Consider the following 22,673-nt stretch of genomic DNA (forward strand, 5'->3'; position numbering starts at 1 on the left):
TTTTTTCTTTTTTTTATGTTGGTTGGGGTTTTTTTTATTGTTTTGCTTGTTTGCCTGTTTTTAAGTTCCTAAGGATGGAAAAGCAGAGAAAGCAAACAAGTTTCTCTAATGGGGATCACTGACCTCTCCCTGTGGCCCAAGTTAGCAAACGAGTGCCTCAAACTACCAAGATGTGCTGTTCATCACAACCCATTCCAGAGATGTGCTTCTCCTCCTGCAGGATAAATTGGAACCTGACTAATGTTGCCTAACATGAAATCACATTCTCTTCTCTCCTTCTCACATGAAACATGCTCTAGTGCCCAATGAATCTTTACACATGGCTGTCTGAAACTTCTGTGGGCAGTAAAAAACTTTTGCCTGGAGTAAAACATTTTCTAAGTCAGTACAAATTAAATCCTCCTACCAGACTGCTTTTTGAAGGCCAATGAGACTGGTGAGATCTGCATGCAATACTGATCCAGCATTCTGTGTAATACTGTAGCATGTAACATTAATTCACTGGAAAATTATGTTTCAAAATACATTTTTCCTCCACCCTTTTTTTTTTTCCAAATGACTTACACTTTGACTTTCATGAACTAAGTCTTAAATGATATCTCAGTTGACTACACAGCCGGCTCCAAAACTTACAGTCCCCTAATTACATACATTAGATTGGAGTAATTATTGAGCAGACCAGACCAAAGCATCTGCAATTCCTTGGAAATTCCTGTCCTTGGAAATGACTGCAAAGGAGGATGCCATGGCAGTAGGAAGGGTAAGGTGTTTTCAGACCTCAGCCCAGCATAGTGCAATACCTGTACACACTCTTGGGTCTGGGAGTGTGGAATTTCCCCAACTCCCCCTCATCTCTCCTTTTAGAGCAGAGTCTCTCCTGCTTACCCTTTTCTTCTGAAGAAATACAGACACTGGAACTTGGACTACAATAATTCGGATTTTTCTACAAGATCTTAGTAACAGGTTCATGGACTCTAGTCCAAATTATCATTTTTCACCCTCCACCAGCTCAAGTGTGGTTACAATGCAGATCACAGTGGCAACTAGAACCACCTGGACATGTTCAACTAGTTGGTTTAGAAACTTCATCAGGGAAGGTTTTTCCCTTTTTACGACACACTTCAAAGAGCAGACAGGACAGCTCTTCCTGGCACACCCTGGAAGTTCTGGATAGGGAGATATGGATGAACGAGAACACAGAATTAAGCCCTAACCTTCACTGTCCCCAAGAAGCACGTTAAAAAGTTAACTACTCCCTCCAAGTCTTCAGGAGTCTTGAATTTCTGACACCATATGAATTATGAATTACAGAAGTTTGTATGGACCAAAAAAAGCCATTGAAATACTGACCGCTATTACTTTGCTTGCTACTTGATTCTACAAGAGGAGACAATGAGGAGGTGGCTGACATTCTCCCAGGTTTTTTCCTTAATTATTACCCCAGGACAACTCTTTTCCTGGCCACTGGCACAGTTCACCACCCCAAGGTCTCACCTGCTGGGGTTTGTACTAATTTTCTGCCTCTCACTCAGGCTTTCAGAAATGAGACAGCAGCCTTCCAAATTCTGCTGCAGAGCACTGCACAGGGCTCTTGATCCATTTTGATCATTAATGTCCTTTTGTGTCTCCATTTTCTCACTCTCTCCTTCCACGTCCCACATAGGTCACCCCTCTGTGCTTTCAAAGCTCTTTGAAGCATCTCTTAATGCATCATCAATTACTCAGTGACAAAAAGTCCAGCAGAACCCTACACGTATTTGAAAATTTGTCACCAAAGCACCCTGTGTTTCATTCTCTCCCACGCAGCCTTTTAGCTTTGGAAAGATGTTTTTAAGAGGTCCAACAAAGCTGCTTTTCATCTTCTCTGAACCCATGCTTAAAGCTCTCTGTGTCACACCACACCCCTGACCTTTACTTCTATCAGGGGATTGCTGTAGCCACTTTGACCATCACAGTCTCATTTCATCAGGCTCCATTCTGTGCTCAGACTGCTTTTTCTCTTATCCTGAGGCTGCAAGGTTTGAGCACCTTTTTTTTTTTTTTTTTTTTTTTTTTTTTTGGTATGGTTGGCTAATACAATTCATAGTGTCAGCCAGTATGTCCCTAGATGCTGTGAAAACAGTATTAGACAGATTTACTAAACCACAGTCCTTGAAGAACTGCCATGAAAGCTTTTGCCACAGCACTGGCACAAGAATTCAATGCACATTCTTATAAAAAGAGAGACATATGTACTACTCACCCCAATTGTTGCTCTTAATATTTGCAAGGCAGTTTCATGGTCAAGATCAGAAGTTGTATGAGCAGCAATGGGATGTTTGCACAAGACTTGAAGCCAATGGACAAAAAATAAAACACAGCCTTGTTCTTGCACTCGTTCTTGCAGCAGGTCCTCACTTCCTGCAGGACTCAGAGGGGCTGCACATCCAGGAACACAATGGCATGAAAAATCACTTGTACATTTGAGATGTGTGCCAGATAAAGGAAGGAAACTTTATGAAAGGAAGTGTATCAGTTCTTCTCTCTTTCTCTCACCTTCCTTGTTGAGCCCAGACCTGGACCATTCACATGGCAGAACCAATGGGGTATCTAAGGACTGGTGATTCTAGTTCTCTTTCTCTCTATGCTACCTTTATGTCTCTCCTCTCCTTCTTAGTTTGGCATGGTTATCCTGTTCTACCCCTTACTCCATACCAAAGTTTATTAAGGAGACTGGGAGGTTGTCAATTATTATTTTAATTTTAAAAGTTGAGATCTTGGTTTCTGAAGTGTGTTGCTGGAGGTTGTAAAATTTAAGGGCTTGTTATCCAAAGCATTTGAGAGTTAAAAGTAGATAATTGCAACAGCTAAGGCAACAAGATAATAAAGCATAAGAATTCCTGTGGCATGTGGACTGCTGTTTCTTTTCAGACTGAAGAGAATTTATAATGAGCACCTTGACTCCTATCAAATTGGTCAAGATATTTGGGACTCTCCCTCTGGGAGGGTATCCTGGTGTGTAAGCATGTTCAGAAATCCAAACATTAATCCTGAAAACAACCCTCAGCTGAGGATTTTTATGATAGAGGGTGCAATGTTTACATCTCAGGGTGCACCTTCCAGAAGCACAGCACTGCAAGGTTGTGCTTTTTCCTTCTTCTGTGTTCTACTGAGCGCTCTCAATCTCTGACGAAGGCAATCAAAGGCAATGAAAACTGTCTGGCTTATTGGGCTGACACATTTTCACTTTTCAAGCAAAAGAAACATTTCATACCAAACACAGCTCACGATCAAAGGTCAGTAATCAAGACCATTTACTTCACCCATATTTTTATGTCTCTACTTATACAGGTGGCCATGTACTGATCAGCTGTGTTTACACACTGCTTTCATTAATAAACCAATGCAGGGTACATTCATTTTACCAGCTAATTTGCTTGAAACTGATTTCCTGAGGCAGAGCCAGTGAACTGAAGCACCCATAGTTTTTGTGAAAAATATAAAACCACTTTCCATTAGTTTTAAAGATCAGCTGCTTTATTATACAAAATACCTCATTTTTTACCTCAGTCAAGAAATAGGGAGGTTTTAAATTAGATAATTAATTATTAGAAAATGTCTGCTCTTCCCCCAGAGTGTAACCAAAATGAATCACCAATTCAGTTCATTTTAACTTCTTCCCTCAACACTCAGCAGAGCTGTTAAACTCTTCGCGTGATCACTGAATCTTAAATCTATAAACCTCATCATCTCAGCAGGAGGTTTTCATCTGAGATTTCTTGTGCCAAATCCAGAATTCATTTTAAAATTCAGGCTAATAACTTCATTCCAATGTGTTTGAAAAAGCCAAGGTTTTCTGTCACAATCTGGAAAATGGACATTGCTAATACCATCTCTAGGAGGAAAAAATGCAAGAAGAATCTCTACATATTGTAACCCATTTCTTTTTCCATTTGGATTTCATAAACAAAAATAAAGGAAAGCTTAAAATGCAAGTAAATCTTTGGTTTGGGGCTCTTACTGGCAGCCCACACAACTGCAAGACTATAAAGTGAAAACTGCAAAATGGGAAAAAACCGCAACACTGAAAATCACAGCTTGTTTAATGTCGCTCAGTCGACTTTATTAATGGTAAGCAACAATTACAACGTAAATGAGCAAACAAAACTAAAACACACCAGATGCATGGTGCATAGCTTAGATTTCATTTTGCTGGCATCTATGTAAAATACAACCCTGTTCTCTCCACTGAAAGGAGAGACTGTTCTGCAGTAGGGAATTGAGCAATGCTTTATCTCACACAGATACTTAAAATGGGGGTTACGAGGGGCACAAGACTTCATCTTTCCTCCCAGTGAGGGTCATATTTATAGAGAAAATGACTCTGATTCTCCAGCCACGTGCTGCTGTCTCTGGCTCCTCAATCTCACCCCTCTGCAGGGACTCAGGGTTGAGGATTGCTCCTCAATCTGTCCCTGCACTGACACAGCCCTGGCCCCTCAGGTCCCTCTGTTTGCAGTGCAGGAGATCCAGTCCCCAACAACACCATGCTCTCCCTGACCTCACATCCATTAAACAGTCCTTTCCTAAACTGGGCATCAAAAAACTAAACACCCATGCACTCACAGGGCAGGATTTCACATTTGTTGTTGTTTGTGGGTCCTTTTGGTTTATTTCCCCAGCATGGCCCCTCTTGGTGACACTGCTGCCCTTAAGGATGTCCCATGTCACCTGTCAGGGGTGACACATGCAGGGCACCCAGGAAGGTGTGAAACAAAGGAAGCCCCAGACAGAACCTACTAGAGACAAAACTCCAGAGTGATGTGACTGATCATCTACTGCCCTTGGAGTGCCACCATCAAAACCAGGATTTGTACCTCAGTGTCCATCCCTGAGACATCACTGTCCAGCGTGGATGGCAGCAGTGACAGTGCCCGGGCCCCCCTCCAGCCCGGGCACAGGACACGCTCTGCTCTCCCCACACACCTCCAGCCATCTCTCCCCAGGCCATCAGGTGTGATTTAAACCCAAGCTGGCAGCCCCAGGGCACCTTCTCCACCCCACAGCCAGGAACGTGCTCCGTGCTTTTCCAGGCACCGAGCAAGGCTGACCAGCCTGGAGCTTCTCCTTCAGCTGAACTTCTGGGCTCTTTGGAACAGGGCTGCAACGTTCACCTTTGTGCGGTCACCAGGGCCACCCCTGGATGTCCCAGAGGTGACAGATGTGTCCAGGTTATCCCTGGATGTCCCAGAGGTGACAGATGTGTCCGGGCCACCCCTGGATGTCCCAGAGGTGACAGATGGGTCCAGGCCACCCCTGGATGTCCCAGAGGTGACAGATGGGTCCGGGCCACCCCTGGATGTCCCAGAGGTGACAGATGTGTCCGGGCCACCCCTGGATGTCCCAGAGGTGACAGATGGGTCCAGGTCACCCCTGGATGTCCCAGAGGTGACAGATGTGTCCAGGTTATCCCTGGATGTCCCAGAGGTGACAGATGTGTCCAGGTTATCCCTGGATGTCCCAGAGGTGACAGATGTTTCACCCTGCACAGGAACTGCCCAGATCCCAACTCTCTTGGATGAAATCCATCATGTCCATCCTGCCCAGATCCCAACTCTCTGCTCATTTGGGTGTGTTCCCTTTAGATTTCCCTCCTGTCTCACAACACAGGACTGGAGCTGTTGGAAAAAGTAAAAAGCCACCTGCAACATCTACATTTGAAAGACAGAGGTGTTAATTTTGGGTACAAATAGCTGTTACCCAATTGTCACATTGCAAAAGGGAGACCTCGCCATTTTGTATCCAAAAAATTGATAGATGTTTTACACAATTCCTGTCAAGCAACTCAGATTTAGGGCCCCAGACCAGATCACAAGTAGACTCACAGTGGTCAAGGCATGACACACCTAATTCAGTGCTGGCAGTTTTTATCTCTGTTTTTGCCTTAAAAACAGGAATCCAATCCAAGAAATGCAACTTAACAACCAAAAACTTCAGAGAGGTTTTAGCCCACTCTCCAGTAGGCTGTAATACAGTTCTTTTTTCCCCCATGGTACTTTGAAACCATAAAATCGTAAACTACGTCTATAATAATAAAAAACTGTACATCTGATCTGAAGATTTAATTATTTAGTTTGGATATAAAGCGACAGCTTGCAATATAGATAATAGTTTTGGCAAAGCTGCAGACATTAATCTAGAGGCAGCTTCAGTGTAAAGCTATTCTGGCTGTATTCAACAGAAGTGTCACTGCATTATTAAAATCAAGAGAAGCCACAAAGATCCATATTCCTCAAAAAGTTAAATCTGAAAAGCAACCTACTTTCAACATAAAGTTTGGATTAACATCTATCAGGGCCCTTGGTCTTTCAACCACCAACTGAAAAATCAAAAATCCTGAAGTTCAACAGACTTCAAATTGAGAAATGGGAAAACAAAACAAAACAAAAAAGGATAAAATAATAAACCAGAGAAAAGCAGTGGTTTAGGGTATAATATAAATCAAAAATATGAAAACAGTTTCAAATAACATCATGCTTGACACAGTGAGGCTTTTTGCCTACATTTCCTGCCCTATATGTACTGCAGCTGCACCTGGCTCCAGTTCTTGGCCATTATACCTTGTAACATGGATAATTATCAAAGCTATTAGAAAGCCTTCAATTAAATAAAGAGTTACATGAAAAGTGAAAAATTCCATGTAAAGCCTTTGTGCAAAGGAAGAAATCAGGATTTAATTGAAATTTCATGCTTGAAGAAACAAAAAGTCCAGCCAAACAGAAGAGAATTACACCTCTTTCCACAAAAGTACATTAATAAATAAGTAAATATAGAAATATATTTTTTTTTCTCTCCCAGAAAACGGTACATGCAGCAAAAAAAAAAAAAAAAAAAAATCAAGGTAGTTAGTGATAAACAAACTAGGTCACAGATAGCAAGGATAAATATAGTTATTTTTTAATGCAGGGGAACATTCCCAGACAATTTTTGACAGCCTGAGACAGCTGTACTGAATGCAGAAACCTGTTTTGTCTACAAACATCACCAGCACTCTTCACGTTTTGGTGAACACTTGCAGAATGCAAATACTGGATAAAATCTGTCCTGTGTTAGTGCTTACAGATATGTTAGGAAAAGGCAAAAGCAAAAAAAAAAAAAATTAAAAGAATTGCATGGTAGTACAGCAACTAACTCTCCTCCCCAGTTAATCCATTCTTGTAAAATTCCTGCCACTTCCATTTTAAACAAGACTCCCCATGAGGTCTGACAGGACCATGTGGGGACACACCTGTGCTGCCCCAAGAACACTGGCACCACATCACAAACTCCAGGGAGATGTGATTTCTTCAAATTCCTCATTTCCAGCAGGAGAATATGGGGTCTGTTATGCCTTAAAGAGCATCAAGATGAAATACTCTTCCTTTCCACCCAGACTGAAGAAACAGGAATTCATCAGTCACTGGTGGAATGATGCCCACCCCTCAGGCTGGTCCCCAGAGCACAAACCCTGGGCGAAGCCAAAGAGCAGGGGTGATTCAAGGAAGGTAGGACGAAAAAGAAGATGGTGTTTTGTTTTTTAAAATACATCAACTTTGAAGAAGCACCTTCCATAAGGCAAATTTCAGCAGATAAAAACTCTAGCCTGTTATCTGCTAGAACAGCAATTTTATGTCTTTTATGTTGCTCTTTTTCAAAGAACATATGTAATATCTCTAAAATCTTCAGTAATCTTACTTCAGTATCTTAACAGAAAAATGGGGCAGAGCAAAACCAGGCTCTTTCCACAGCTGCTTTTCCTACAGAAAATTTGGTCAGAGACCCTAGATAAAAGGCTTTTAGAAATTACCCCAGCTGTTACAAGATACATATACCACGTTGTAAACAGACTAGGCAGTCTCAATTTCAATTGTAAAAGCTTCTTGCACCTCATTTTGAAAATGAAAAATAAATTAGAATCTCCTGCTTGCACGGTAATAAAGTGAGAATAACACAGAATGACATTAACTGAGAGCTCTCCTGAAGCAGCATTTCCAGATGATTCCTTGTCCTGAAACTCTTTGGGTAAATATTTCCAGTATACCAACAAATCTCACACACACACACGAAATGAGGCAGATATTCAAGCAGCTGCTGTGGCTGCAGTGTTGGAGCTGGCACTATGGGAGACCCAAAAACATGGCTTTTATCAAGCATAAGTCATCAAAACTCATCATTTCTCTTAAAAGTAGATGCCTTTTTCTACTTGATGTATCGACCTTTGTTTTCAGACTTCAGAGATGGAAGGTACAGACGTGGCAAGGATAAGAGATGGGTGGGAATGACAGGAAAAAAGCTTTATGTGACATAAGGGACAAAAGATTGCTATGAAAAATGTTAGCACAGGGCTTCACAATTATTATTAGAGCATTATCTGAGTGAAAGGGGTGGCTTCCTGAAACTCAGAAATGATTAAAAGTATAGGTTTTTGCTACAATTTTTCAGCTTTGCAAATGGTGCTCCTCTAGATTAAAAAAAAAATTAAAAAAAATATATATACACAGATATTTATATAATTACATACCAGTGATTTTTATTCCAGTGAAGCAAGGGTACAGTTTTGGGATATTTATCCTTCCTTCCCCTGCCTCAAAAGGAAATGTTTAGATAGAATTTTTAATTCTCCTCATATTTTTCTACAAATAGAATGCTTTAACCAGAATGCAACTGGAAAAGAAACAAATGTACTGATTTTTAATTGTTTAATTATTGTCTACGGGAAACTTTGAAAAGCCCCACAAAACCACAAGAATTTGTTTATCAAAAACCCCAAATAATCAAGCAGCAAACTAATTGGTTAACATCAGTCAGCCACTAGTCCCAGACATTTTGAAGAGTTTTCTCTTTTCTTTTTTTTTTTCCTCCTGAAGCACACAGTGATTTTACCCATTTTGTCTTTTATCCTGCTCAGCCTTCAGCTGGTCTGAATGAAGAAGCCAGAACCACATTGGCTCCCTGGTAGCTTTAAAACAGATTTCTTGCCTGGAATTAAGCCAGAGCAGGGTTTCTAAGGCAGGCAGCTCCTCCTGTTTCCACTGAAAGCACATGGGGAACTTCAGAGCCTGGCCTGCTCTGCGTGGCCCAGGAGTGAACTTCCTCCACAAGATAAATATTTGCAACAAAATAATTATGGAAGAGAAAACAAAAAACAAAAAAAAACCCCACACTGTAATTTGCCCTCAACAAAATAACTTACTGGGCCAAACTAGTTAATCAACACTGGATCTGCTTCAGGATGGTGAGATGGCCACCTTGGACTGGGAGATGGCCAGGGAAATGTGGGATTTCCTCCTCTGCCTTCATCCATGTGAAGGCAATTCAGACAGGAACACAGGGCATGCTCATGGATCTGACTTCTGCACATTTCCACAGGGGAGAATACACGGCTATACTCAAGGCAGGGGAAAATCTGGCACCCTGTGTCTTAGGGTTGGTGCAGAATTGTATTTCTTGGCAAAAAAAAAAAAAAAAAAAAAAAAATTGTGTAAAACTGGCACTAAGGAAACTATCCATAATTCACCTCTGAAGGAACCAGGCACATGAGGGCACATCCAGTGTTCAACATCCCTGTCCATGTCATTTGCTCCTCCATCCTTGTCCCCATCTCCCTTCCTTGCGCCATCACTGGGAGTGGTCTGCTCCTGCCATAAGCCATTCCAAGAAGGCAAACTACCTTGTTCTTAGAATTTTTTAGAATTTTACTGTTCTTCATAAGCCCATCACCAGTGATGGATTTAGGGAAAAGCTACTGGCAGAGAAATTAGATGGGATTTGGCCAAATTATCAAATCTCACAGAGTTGCTCCTCTCAGCTTTGTCTTGCACTGTAAAAAAAGCTTTGGAGACTCAGGAAGGTTCCTACAGACCAGATATTTATTTCACCCCTCCCTGACCAAACTGCTCTGACTAATAAGTTGGAGCTGCACTTTTTAGTGCTCTACTTTAACTCACACTCAGAATTTTGGCTTCAAGCTGACAGAGAGTAGGTTTAGATTAATTACTAGGAGGAAATTGTTCCTGTGAGGGTGCTGAGGCCCTGGCACAGGGTGGAATTCCCAGAGCAGCTGTGGCTGCCCCTGGATCCCTGGCAGTGTCCCAGGCCAGGTTGGACACTGGGGCTGGAGCACTGGGACAGTGGGAGGTGTCCCTGACATGGATGGGGTGGCACTGCCTTTAAGATCCCCCAACCCAAACCATTCTACTACTCTATAATTCTCTGGTTTTAAATGCACATTTTTGTGTAACTATACATCTCTACTGAAAGATATTGAGGCATACTAGAGCAAACACTGCTCCTGCTGTGTGAACCAGTACAGACGTGGTATTAAGTCAATATATATAGTCAATCACTCTTTATTCCAGCTGATTTCCGAGCTCCTGATCAGAATGTTGCTTTGATTTTTTTTCTTTCCTGATGGATTTCACAAAAGAAAGGATACATCTGACACTACATTTCCAGCTATGACTGACATTGCTTCAATTATCTTGTTATCTTCTTCTTTTTTTTTTTTTTTTTTTTTTGTCCTACAACTGCAGTGATGGGCTGAACCACAAGACCCACATCTGGAGTAGAGTTTAAGGTTAATAAAACCACCCTAGGAAGGAATTAGAGCATTCCTGTAAGTGTGCCACAGTACAAAAATGCAACATTTCTAAGAGAAATTTATGAAATAATTAATATGCCTGAATAAGGATACCAGGTTGAAGAGAAGCCTGGTGAAGAAAGCCAGTGTGTCAGAACAGGATGGGCTTGATCACAACCAAGAAAATGAAAGTCATTATCTAAGAGTTTGATCTTTATCCTGAAGGGCTATCTGTAGGGAGTGCATCATTCTGTACAAGGTCTGAAGGTAAAGCATAAAAAAAGACATTAAAGAAATTACGCAGAAGTATCATTAAAGTAACACATATAGCACGCACCACAGAAGGGAGCTACTAGATCATTTCAGCTACTTCCCATGACAACAGCACATCATTTCCCCATCCACACTGTACATTATTCACAGTATCAAGCTAATCTCCCCTTAAAATTGTTCAAATATATAGCACTGCATGGTTTTAAAATAGTTCTGGAATGGTATCTGAAAGCAATCAGCTAGTGGGTCTTAGTTTTTAACCTAGAAAAGACCTTGCAAAGCAATCCCATGCAATTCCTCACACAAGCAAGGAATCTGACAAGTTACATTGAAGTAATAGTTTCTTCATCTCTGCTTCAAAAGCCTGAGCTGGAAAAGGAGTAAAAATAAAAACAAAGAAAAAAAACCAAAAACAAACAAACAAAAAAAAACCCCTGGCAAACAAATTAAAGCAGGATGCTCTAAAGAACTGTAATACAGAGCAGTCAGGAAGGAAACTTGGATTTCAGGGGCTGGTTGTGTGCAATGACACCTAGCAATGGTAGAAGCTCTCCTACATGAGGGAGAGACAGACTGAAGGATGTAAACAAATGCTAAACATAAAATAAATCCAATTTATTTTTTTTCTATTTTTCATGCCTCTGCTTGGCGCATGCAAGTCTTATCTGTGTTACTTGTGTGATCTGTTGTAGCTTCACTGTTGCAGAAACCTAAGACATGGGTAATCAGATGCCAGAAATTATTGTTATTTATGCTCTGCTGTCACAGCTCTCCATAATTATGCAGGTTGACACAGCATCTTGACAATGATAGGGGGAAAAGCAGTTTTCGCAGAGATTTTTTTTCAGCCTCCCTACACAGAAGCTCGGGAAATAAAATAGCTGCAGCTAAAAATTAGTAATGCAGTCATCTCTTTTACGTTTGGTTTGGGTTTTTGGTTTTTTTTGGCTTGTCAAAAAGTTACTGCTATGAGAGTACTCAAAGACATTAATAAAGAGCTCTCTGTGTCTAAATTATAGCTTTATCCTACAGTAGGACCATAATCTGACTATGCATAAATAAATGCCTTGTGTTGTTTAGAATTGAAAACAATCAAGGAAAAAATTAGTAGCAAAGGCATGAGGGGCAGGAAGGAGAGATTATTTGTAAAATGCTGAGAAAATGCCCTGCTTTGCATCAAAATTAAAAATTTGAAACTGTGGGGTTCAAAGCCATAGTGTGAAGCACTTAACAGTCACCTGAGCTTGTGCTGTCCCAGGTGTGCAAGCTGCACTCCAGAGTGAAGCTGTTCACAGGTTAAACTACTGTGTGTACAGAATTGCAACATTCTGATAGAGCATTTTGGGTTAGGAAATTTTTCAATCAGCTTTAACCAGGAGCCAGCACTTTATGCAGAACCTGCCCCCTGGGTTATGCCTCTGTATCTGATCCCACCCTCCCACACACCATCTGGGAGAGGTGAGCAGGATGGTCACCTCTCCCAGGTGACCCTCAGCACCCTGAGAAATCCCACACCCAACCTTCCACCTCCTCTGGGGGAAGCTTCACTCCCCTCCTTGTCCCCTGCAGCCTCTGGGGTCAGGAACAATCCACAAATCTGAGGCACATTTTTCTCTCACACCATCAGATTCCTGCTGGGATGTGCCAAGTTCCTGCCCTGGCTCTGCTGAAGGAGCGCTGATCTTCTTGAGCCTCCTTATCCATCTGCTGCTCCTCCCTGCTGTCATCTGCACACTTCAGCTTGCTGCTTTAAATACTATGCCTGAAATCCTAAAAACCAGAACCTGTCATTCTGCTGCCACAGTTGGGAGAGCTGAGATAATCCAGGATCCTCCACTTAAAGCATAGGCAGAAGGATGGCTTGGCTAAACAGGAATATTCTCTTGGAAATAAGGCAATAAAGGAAGGTGCGTGCCCAGTGTGAGCAGGGCCAGGTGGCATGGGAAGAACACAGAGATACTGCTGCCAGTGGAGGGAGAAAAATTCATGTGGAAAAATCCAAAGCTCAGATGGAGCTGTGGCTGCCAGAACTGTGAGGGACAATAAAAAGAGATTTTGAATAAAGCAATGGCAGTTGGCAGTGCAAAAATGCCAGTGGCCCATTCTAGGTTGAGGATGGTCACCTCACAGACAGGGACAGGGACAGGGACAGGGACAAGGCTGAGGTGTTCAATGCATCCTTTGCATCCTCCTTTGGCACAGATGGACCAAGAGGGTCCCAGTGCCCTGAGCTGGAGGACCACAATTGTGAGAATTATCAACTTCCCATTAATCAGAGTCTGCTGCTCCAGCTGGATGTCTACAGATCTATGGGGCCTGATGGGATTCATCCAAGCTTCTGATACCATGATGAAACCCCTCTTGATGATTTCTGAGTGGTCTTTGGAGTCCACAAAGTCCCAGATGACTGCGAGCTAGAAAGCACTGTCTCAGTTTTCAAAGAGGAGCAAGAAAGAGGACCCTAGAAACTGCAGGTCTGTTGGTATCACTTCAGGCCCTGGTTAAGTCGTGGAAAAAGTTATTCTGGGAGGTATTGAAAAACACCTGGAGGATGAGGCAGTCACTGGTGACAGCCAGCATGGCTTCATGAGGGGAGAGTCCTGCTTGTCAAACCTGATTTCCTCTCACAACAAAGTGACCACCCAGTGGATCAGGGGATGGAATCATTCTGGATTTCAGGAAAGCTTTCCATATCATATCTTCCAGGACTGTTCTGTCCAAACTGTCCATCCCCCAGGCAGAAAACACATCATGAGATGGGTGAGCAGCTGGGTCATGGGTCAGGCACAGAGGGGACAGTGACTGGGATGACATCAGACTGGGAACTTGTCCTGGTGAGGTTCTGCAGGGCTCCATCCTCGGCCCTGCGCTCCCCATAAATGACCTGGATGAAGGACTGGAAGGGATCCTGAGCAAGCTCACAGATGATACAAAACTGGGGGAGGTGAGGATTCCCTGGAGGGCAGGGAGGCCCTGCAGAGAGTGACAAAGGAGAGGCCTGGGCCAGCCCAACCCCGTGAGGTTCACCAAGGGAAGGTTTGTGCCCCTGGGATGGGGCAGCCCTGGATGCAGGGACAGCCTGGGCAGTGAGAGGATGGAAGCAGTGCCAGGGAAAGGGCCCGGGGGTCCCGGTCAGCGGCGGTGCCCTGGAGCCAGCGGGGACATCCCTGTCCTGGGGACACCAGGCCCAGCACGGCCGGCCGGGCCAGGGAGGGATTGTCCTGCTCCGCTCCGCCAGGGCGGCCTCAGCCGGAACACTGTGTGCAGGGCCGGGCAGCACGGTGTGGAAATGACATGAAAGGGTCAGGGAGTGCGCCGAGGAGGGGCTGGGATGGGGAAGGGGCCGGGATGGGGAAGGGGCTGGGATGGGGAAGGGTCTGGAATGGGGAAGGGGCTGGGATGGGGAAGGGGCCGGGATGGGGAAGGGGCCGGGATGGGGAAGGGGCCGGGATGGGGAAGGGGCCCGGGATGGGGAAGGGTCCCGGGAATGGGGAAGGGCCCCGGGAATGGGGAAGGGCCCCGGGAATGGGGAAGGGCCCCGGGAATGGGGAAGGGCCCCGGGAATGGGGAAGGGTCCGGGATGGGGAAGGGGCCGGGGATGGGGAAGGGGCCGGGGATGGGGAAGGGTCCGGGATGGGGAAGGGGCTGGGATGGGGAAGGGGTCGGGAATGGGGAAGGGGCTGGGATGGGGAAGGGTCCTGTGGATGGGGAAGGGTCCTGTGGATGGGGAAGGGGCCGGGATGGGGAAGGGGCCGGGATGGGGAAGGGGCTGGAATGGGGAAGGGTCCCGGGGATGGGGAAGGGTCCCGGGGATGGGGAAGGGCTCCGGGAATGGGGAAGGGTCCCGGGATGGGGAAGGGTCCCGGGATGGGGAAGGGTCCCGGGATGGGGAAGGGTCCCCGGGATGGGGAAGGGTCCCCGGATGGGGAAGGGTCCCCGGATGGGGAAGCTGCATGAGGAGCAGCAGAAGGCACTTGGTCCATGGAGATGGAGGAGACTGAGGGGAGACCTCACTGCAGTCCTGCAGCTTCCTCATGAGGGGAAGAGGAGGGACAGGCACCGATCTCTGCTCCCTGAGACAGGGACAGGACCAGGGAATGGCCTGCGGCTGTGTCAGGGCAGGGTTAGGTTGGGTTTTAGGAAAAGGTTCCTCCCCAGAGGGTGCTGGGCACTGCCCAGGCTCCCCAGGGAATGGGCACGGCCCCGAGGCTGCCAGAGCTCCAGGAGGGTTTGGACAGCGCTGCCAGGGATGGACAGGGGGGGATTCTGGGGTGTCTGTGCAGGGACAGGGGATAAGCTGGATGGACCTCATGGGTTTCTCCCAAATCATCATATTCTGTCGTTGTGTCAGCATTTACTTGTCCATATTCAAACAACTTCAAAGATATATATATATATATCATAATATGTAAGTCTTATGGACACAAGTCTTTTATATACAAATCATAAAACCCCCTTTTGCCCATGAATGACCCCCTTACTAAGAAGTTCTAAGTATGCAGAGTAAGGAATACTGTCAATAACCCCCCAAAAAAAGAAATCCTAGACAGTGCTTTTGTTGTACGAAACAAATTCCTACTTCCAATACAGAGCTGTGCATCAAGAATTCATAGGATGATTGGGTCTTATCTAGTATTTCCTAAACTTCCAAGCATCACTCCAGATGTGAGGCACATTAGCAGCTGCAATTCTTCCATACGGTCTCTGGAGTGTAGATATGCCCAAATTATACCCAGAGTACATATACGAAGTATGTTTGCATCTAGCTGCTATACATTCTGTAAAATTAAAATGCTTTTATGTGTGTTTCTCATGATAACACATTCACACACATACAGTTATTACCTGGATTAACTACAGACTTTATTAGATAGTCATGGTCTGCTTCATTTCTCAACTTTCAGAACTTAAAATAGAAGAACTCCCCCACTGCGATGAAAGGTAACAGAGCTTACTGATTAGAGGTAAGAAAAACCCACACAAACAAATGAATAAAAAACCCACAAGTATGTTAAATATATTCCCTCAGCAGCAAGACTGAGATTTGATAAAACCTCAAAGCACGAAGGTGTGGTGCAGGTTATGTGCCTCCAGATTCCTGGGACACAGCTGCTCATTCAATCCCTGCCTCCAGAGAACACAGCTCTGGTACTGGGTTTGGACAGATCCTTGCTCTGTTCCCATAAAATGAATGGCAAAAAAGCTGTTCTACCCTCTACATAGATCGTTAGAAAAATCAGCCATACCCTGCTGTCATTGTGCACAGTGAGTTGTTCTCCCTCAAACATAAGATCCAAGTTTCCTATAAAAAAGGAAAGTTAGACCCATTATTCCTCAGACTGACATAACGTACCAAATTTAGGCTGAATTTGCCTTTCCCCGAGGTTGTCTCCTGAACTTTAAATGCAAAATGTGTTTTGGTGCTCCAATATAAAACAACATTTTCCAGAGGTTTTAATTATGAAGATGTTAATATTCTTACAACCCTTCTTGGATTTGAATCTTTTGACCCATCTTTTATTTTCTAACACATCATCTGACCAAGATTTCGCTGTATTTTAACTGTGAACCTCTTGTGAAACTTACATTAATACCTGTTTGTTATTCAACCCATATTTATTCAAACTCAACACAGTGCCACTCCTGCCATGTCAGGGACACCTCCCACTGTCCCAGGTGCTCCAGCCCCAGTGTCCAACCTGGCCTTGGGCACTGCCAGGGATCCAGGGGCAGCCACAGCTGCTCTGGGAATTCCACCCTGTGCCAGGGCCTGCCCACCCTCCCAGAAAAGAATTTTTTCATCAAATCTAATCTCACTTGTAATACAACACCAAACATCCTTTAGAATTTCAGAAATCCTGGCTCTGTGGCTTACCTAAGTTTGGGATGTTTAAGAGACTAAGATGAAAACAGTAACATGCCAAATCCTATGTGACTCACAATAAATTTGAGAATAACACAGATTTATCTCTGATTCTTGCAGTTTCTTAAACACAGCTTCCCCCAATATCTTCACTTAGGCTGAGGGGGTATCAGGCTGTGAGTGTGTTACTGCTGTTGTAGAGACATGTGCTGTATAAACAGCAAATTTAAGACATAAAAATCTTAATTAAAAGTTACTGTCTTTCAAAATAACTGCCAGACTGGATCATTTCCTTGATTTTCAACTGGATGGTAATTGAAAAAATGTGGAGGAGGGAAGATAAGACAGTGACCCTTTCCCCTGTGGTGCCATTGATACACAACCTTGTATGAAGTACATCCTTTGAAAAGAGACACAAAGGATAAGGACATAAAGGGCAGTGAAATAGGAGGCTGGGCACTTGAAAAAAAAAAACAACTAGTACTACCAGAACGATTAATTCCAGTTGTAATAATGCATGGCTTGATATCAAATTTTGTCCTAGGCTGACCAGACACGTACAGAGTACAACAGTATATTCACTATATGCTTTCTGGAGGCTATACGAGCAGTCATGGAAAATCAATTTGAATACAAATGTAATTTGTTAAAAGAACAGTGAAAATCATTATGCAGGGTCACACTGTCAGCACTTTGTACAGAAGCAGATGCTGTCCAAAGATGCAAAGGCATTCAGTAAAACAGAAGAAACTTGGTCTTTAAAAGCCTCTGTGATCTTTTCAGCTTTTCAGTATAGATATGCCAGAACAAAGCTACAGTTTACCTCTCTTGTTTCTCAGCACTTTTGCTCCTTGCAGCTGATTCCAGCTGCAGAAAGGGGTTTTATAGAAACATCTAAGCCTCAGAGATAGTGAAGGTCCCCACTGTAATGGAGAAAAAGCAACATCTTTGAAACACTTCCTTCAAATTTCCAGAGCTTTTTGCTCAGGCTGACAGGACACAGTCATAAAATAAAGAATTAAACCTGTCTGGTTTTGGCAATATCAATATCATTTTTAGGCAAACCACACATAAAAACTTAGTGGACAGCTAAGTGGAGAAGCATGATACAACCCAGAGACCAGCTTCACTATAAAGACAACTCAATTTTCAATTTTTCAGAAGGTCCTGCTGCAAAAATGTTTATCATCAAGATGTGGGATGCACTGATCTGCTGTGCACCTACAGTCCTGTTACTGTTGTTGATCAGCTTACACCATGGCCAGAGGTCTATCTCAGAACCAAATCAGCCACCACTTTAAAATCATGCTTTCCATTCATCTGACCCCAATCTTCCTAAAGCTGTTGGCTTATTTACCCCTAAAAAATACACAGTGGTACTCATAAACCTGTATGGGATGAACTGTGTTTCTTTCCTTCTGAAACAATCTCTTGTAGTCTCTGTAGTCACTCTGGTAGTTGCTGGCTGTCCACGCACAGTAAAGCACCAGAGTGCCTGGCATTCAAATTTGACCAAGGAACAGCACCAGCAGCAAATGTAAAAGCTTACAGCTGTTTTTAAATATGTATAGAAGGACATTGCTTATTAAAAATGCACCTGCATCTTCCTTGCAAAGTAAGGGCTGGAAGTCACTGCACCTTGAAGGCTGGTTTCATCATGTACTTGTATATAAACACATCTCTGAAGATCAGGCTCCTGTTACAGTGCATGAGATTGCAAATTTATCAGACTGGCCAGGAAGAAGAAAATGACAGTCTCCCTTTGAGATGACTTTTTCATCCATTACTATCTTTCCATCTTTCTCACCCTTCTCTCTCCCTTAAAACCCACAACAACAGCAAAAAGACAAAAAGAACACCACCCCAAACATGCTGACATCCTATGCATTTGTTCCAAACACAAAAAGCAAAAAAACATAATGAATAAACAGGATGTCAGCATCCACCATTACTTTGCAGATCTCCAACAAGAAAAGCAGTTGGTCTTTTTCTTTAAGAGTAGGCTTGAGATGCAGGTCAGTAATGAAGTATATGACTCAACTTTCACCTATCTGCACTTGGAATTTACCCCAAGAGGCAGGTGAGTACCAGCCACTGGACAGATGACACTTCCACTGGTTTTAATTCTGTGCCATTATGGCAATGGACACATAATGAGTAAAGTTGAGGCAAGTTCTGTACTGTTCAAAACCTTCTTTAGAAAGAATTTTGGTTGCTTACAGTGTTTAGAGTCATTGCAACTTTGAAGGGATCTATTAAAAGTAAATGTTATGACAGCCACCAAAATTAACCCACTATATCAGACTTGTCAAGCAGCATTTTGCTCCTTTTCAGCACAAAAAAAAAGACTCAGTATAATTTTCTTCTGTTTCTTTTTGAGAGCCAAGGACAAACCTTTAACTGAACAGCCACAGCTTAAGCAATCACAAAGAAAATGGATTTCTTTTTCCTTCCTATCTCACTTCTGCTAGAAAACTTATTAAGTTCTCTCTGTTCTGAAGTTACTTGAAAACGTGGCAAAAATGTAGACTTTAATGAGAAAACATCACAGATGTGAGCTATCAGAAGTTCCAAAGAAGACCAGTGTAAAGCACTTAGGACAAGTACAGACTTTATGGCAGACACAGTTATCTTCTGCTTAAAACAGAGACTTTGGGGAACAAGCTGCAGGTACAAGGACATATTGCATAAGCTAGCACATGCTCACTGCAAATATGTGAATGCTACCGATTTTGAGAAGCTGCCGTGCTGAATAATTTAAAGGCTAATGAAATATTCAGTTTTTACTGATACACTGGTTTCATTTTGAAACCTCAAAAAAAAAAAAAAGTTAATAATGAGGGGAACAGGTCTAAAAGTCAGTGGGAATATTCTGGTACTCATTAGGACAACAGTAGTTCTACCAAGCAGGAAGGTAGTGAGGTTCTCCACGCCGGGTGGGATCACAGAGACACAACATCCGCGGCACAGGAGGATGCTCGGAGCTCGCAAAGGACGAGGAGAGTCCTCAGGGGTCTGCGGGCAGGAGGAGGGGACACACGGGGATCCCAGAGCCGAGCCCAGCGCCTTCCCCGGGGGCACGGAGCGTGCCCGGGCGGGACAGCCAGGACCCGACGGGACGGGCAGTGAGTGATCGCCCACCGCCCCGGGCAGCCCTCCGAGATTTCTGCAGAGGAGCCACCGTGCCCATTCCCCCCACAGATCTCCTCCCACGACAAGCTCGAACAACTTTTCAATGAGAGGAGGGTAACCTGCAAGAACTGGTTAATGTAAAATATAAAGAGAACTCCCAAGAGACCTAAAGTTGTCTCCCTTGGGGTAGGGATGGCGTTTTCTTTTTCGGAAGGGTTTTCGGTTTCGGTTGGGTTTTGTTTGGTTTTGTTTCGGATGAGACACCGAGAAGGCGCCGCGGGTGTTTTAGGATGAAGACCTAATTAGAGGGAGGCAGCGAAAGGGTCGCCTGGCAAGAACTGCTCGCTGCTGCCGAGATGCTCAAGCTCCCGAACGTGTTTGCAAACTATTCCGCGATTTGCTGGGTCTCCGGCTCGGAGCTAGCAGCCTCCAAATTACAGTGAAGACCGGCGGCTAGGGAGGGCTGGGGGGAAGAAGGGAAAAGCGGTGGGGACAGCTCCGCGGTTATTAAATCTTCCATGCGCTCATCTGGATTACATTTAAGCTCTCACGGCATTTCTATCCCCTCTGATTAAGCATAGTTTCAAAACAGGACGCGTCTGAGGATGGATCGTCCGCAGGCTTCTATTTCAAATGCAGAGGTAAGTATTATCACTGTTTTGGTTTTTTTGTTGTTGTTTGTTTTTTGGGTTTTTTTTGTTGTTGTTGTTTTTTCTTTCCTTATCCGTAAAGAGAAAAGGAGAGCCCAGACAGCGGTACCCTGCTGAGAGCCACCTCCCCGGTCCCCCGCGCACTTGGACTCCGACTTTGCGGGAGCTCCGGCGCGACCCCGACCCCCAGTCCCCGGTCCGTCCCCGGTCCGTCCCCGGTCCGTCCCCGGTCCGTCCCCGGTCCGTCCCCGCCGTCCTGCGTCCGCTCACCTCGGGCGGGGCGCGGCGCCGCCAGGCTCCCGCAGAGCGCCAGCCAGGCCAGCACCGCGCGGCTCATCCTCCTCCTCCTCCTCTTCCTCCTCCCGCTCCTGCTCTCCTCCGCCTCAACCGAGGGATGCGAGCGGCGGGCGCTGGCGGTGCCTCCGCCCGGTGAGGCGATGCGAGGCGCGGCTCGGATGCGCAGGTCCCTCCCGGCGCTGCGCGGAGTGGAGCGTCCCCCGGCCGAGCTCAGCCCCCGCCGCTCCGCTGCCACCGCCCTACGCGCGGCGCGGAGCCCGTCCCGCCGCCCGCCCGCTCTGCGCGCCCGCCAGGTGCCGCCGCGCCTCCAGCATGGCCCGGCCGCCGCCTCCCAGCCGTGTCCCGCCGCCTCCTCTCCTCCCCCTCTTTCTCCTCTCTGCCGTCCTCCTCCTCCTCCTCCTGCAGCCGCTGCCCTGCCCGCCCCGCGCGGATCCCGGGGGCGGTGCCGCTGGACACACCCCGGCCCCGCCCCGCCCCGCCCGCGGCCGCGCCCCCGCGATGCGAGAGGTGCGGGATGGAGCTCCCGCACGGAGCTGGGACCCTGAGATGAGAAGGGTGCGGGATGGAGCTCCCGCACGGAGCTGGGACCCTGAGATGAGAAGGGTGCGGGATGGAGCTCCCGCACGGAGCTGGGACCCTGAGATGAGAAGGGTGCGGGATGGAGCTCCCGCACGGAGCTGGGACCCTGAGATGAGAAAGGTGCGGGATGGAGCTCCCGCACGGAGCTGGGACCCTGAGATGAGAAAGGTGCGGGATGGAGCTCCCGCACGGAGCTGGGACCCTGAGATGAGAAAGGTGCGGGATGGAGCTCCCGCACGGAGCTGGGACCCTGAGATGAGAAAGGTGCGGGATGGAGCTCCCGCACGGAGCTGGGACCCTGAGATGAGAAAGGTGCGGGATGGAGCTCCCGCACGGAGCTGGGACCCCGCTGATCCCGGGGATGCTCCCTCAGCGCTCCGGTCTGCGTGGCCGGGGTTCCTCTCCCGCGGCAAACCGCATATCCTGAGCTAGTTTGGTTTTTTGCGTGGGTGCCTGCCCTCATCTGTCAGGGAGCCGACGCTGTTTATGAAGGTGTTTTACCCTCCGCGGAGGAATTTTGCCCTCCACAAACTTCTGTCTTGTAGGTGCTGTCCAGACCCTGCGCTCTGCCGAGTGCTGCCTCGGCTTAAAATCCCTCCTGAACATCCGCACAGAGAACTCTCACGGAGTCACAGGATTTGGGTTGCAAGGGGCCTCAGAGCTCACCCCATGCCAATCCCAACGCCATGGGCAGGGACACCTTCCACCAGACCAAAAAATGCACAGGTCCGCTCTTCAGCTCCCTCCCTCCTCAGGTAGCATGTAATCCTGCCCGAAACTGGAAGAGAGTCAAAGGATGAAAGATGCGGCGATATTTCAGAAGCACCCCAAGGTAGATGGTAGGAAGATCTCACGTCAGACCATTGCACACTTTTTTTTATCATTATTATTATTATTATTATTATTATTATTATTATTATTATTATTATTATTATTATTTTCATCTCTTTTCCCTACCTGGGTATATAGAGCCACGAGAGTGAAAAAAAGTACTAATTACCTAGTGGGCGTCAAAAGGCTCTCCAGATATTTTATATCTGTAATTTGCATCCCCTCTACATGTCCTCATGGTGAAAGACTACATATTAATATTATATTAAGTTTTAATGCACTTGTCGAGTGAGAAGGATGCGCCGAACAGCACTAGGCTGTTGCGAAGCATTTCTGCAGATACAACCTGAAAGTCCGGGCTGCTTGCATGACAACAAGAAGAGACATCATGAAATTAGGAGTGGAAACGACCCGTTAAGTCGTCTGATCTCTTGGTTACTTTGGCTGGCAC

The 22,673-nt window shown here is 45.5% G+C and overlaps 1 protein-coding gene across 1 annotated transcript in view; it reads right to left on the reverse strand.

Moving 5' to 3' along the window:
• The window catches only part of EDIL3 (EGF like repeats and discoidin domains 3), a 229,900-nt gene extending 209,048 nt beyond the window's left edge, over nt 1-20,852 (reverse strand). The window contains exon 1 of the mRNA XM_062514022.1: nt 20,786-20,852. Within this exon, the coding sequence (XP_062370006.1) occupies nt 20,786-20,852 (67 nt within the window). The remainder of the gene's footprint in view (nt 1-20,785) is intronic.
• Nucleotides 20,853-22,673: the final 1,821 nt, after the last annotated feature.

The sequence above is a fragment of the Cinclus cinclus genome, chromosome Z, assembly GCF_963662255.1.
Source record: "Cinclus cinclus chromosome Z, bCinCin1.1, whole genome shotgun sequence".
Taxonomy (NCBI): domain Eukaryota; kingdom Metazoa; phylum Chordata; class Aves; order Passeriformes; family Cinclidae; genus Cinclus; species Cinclus cinclus.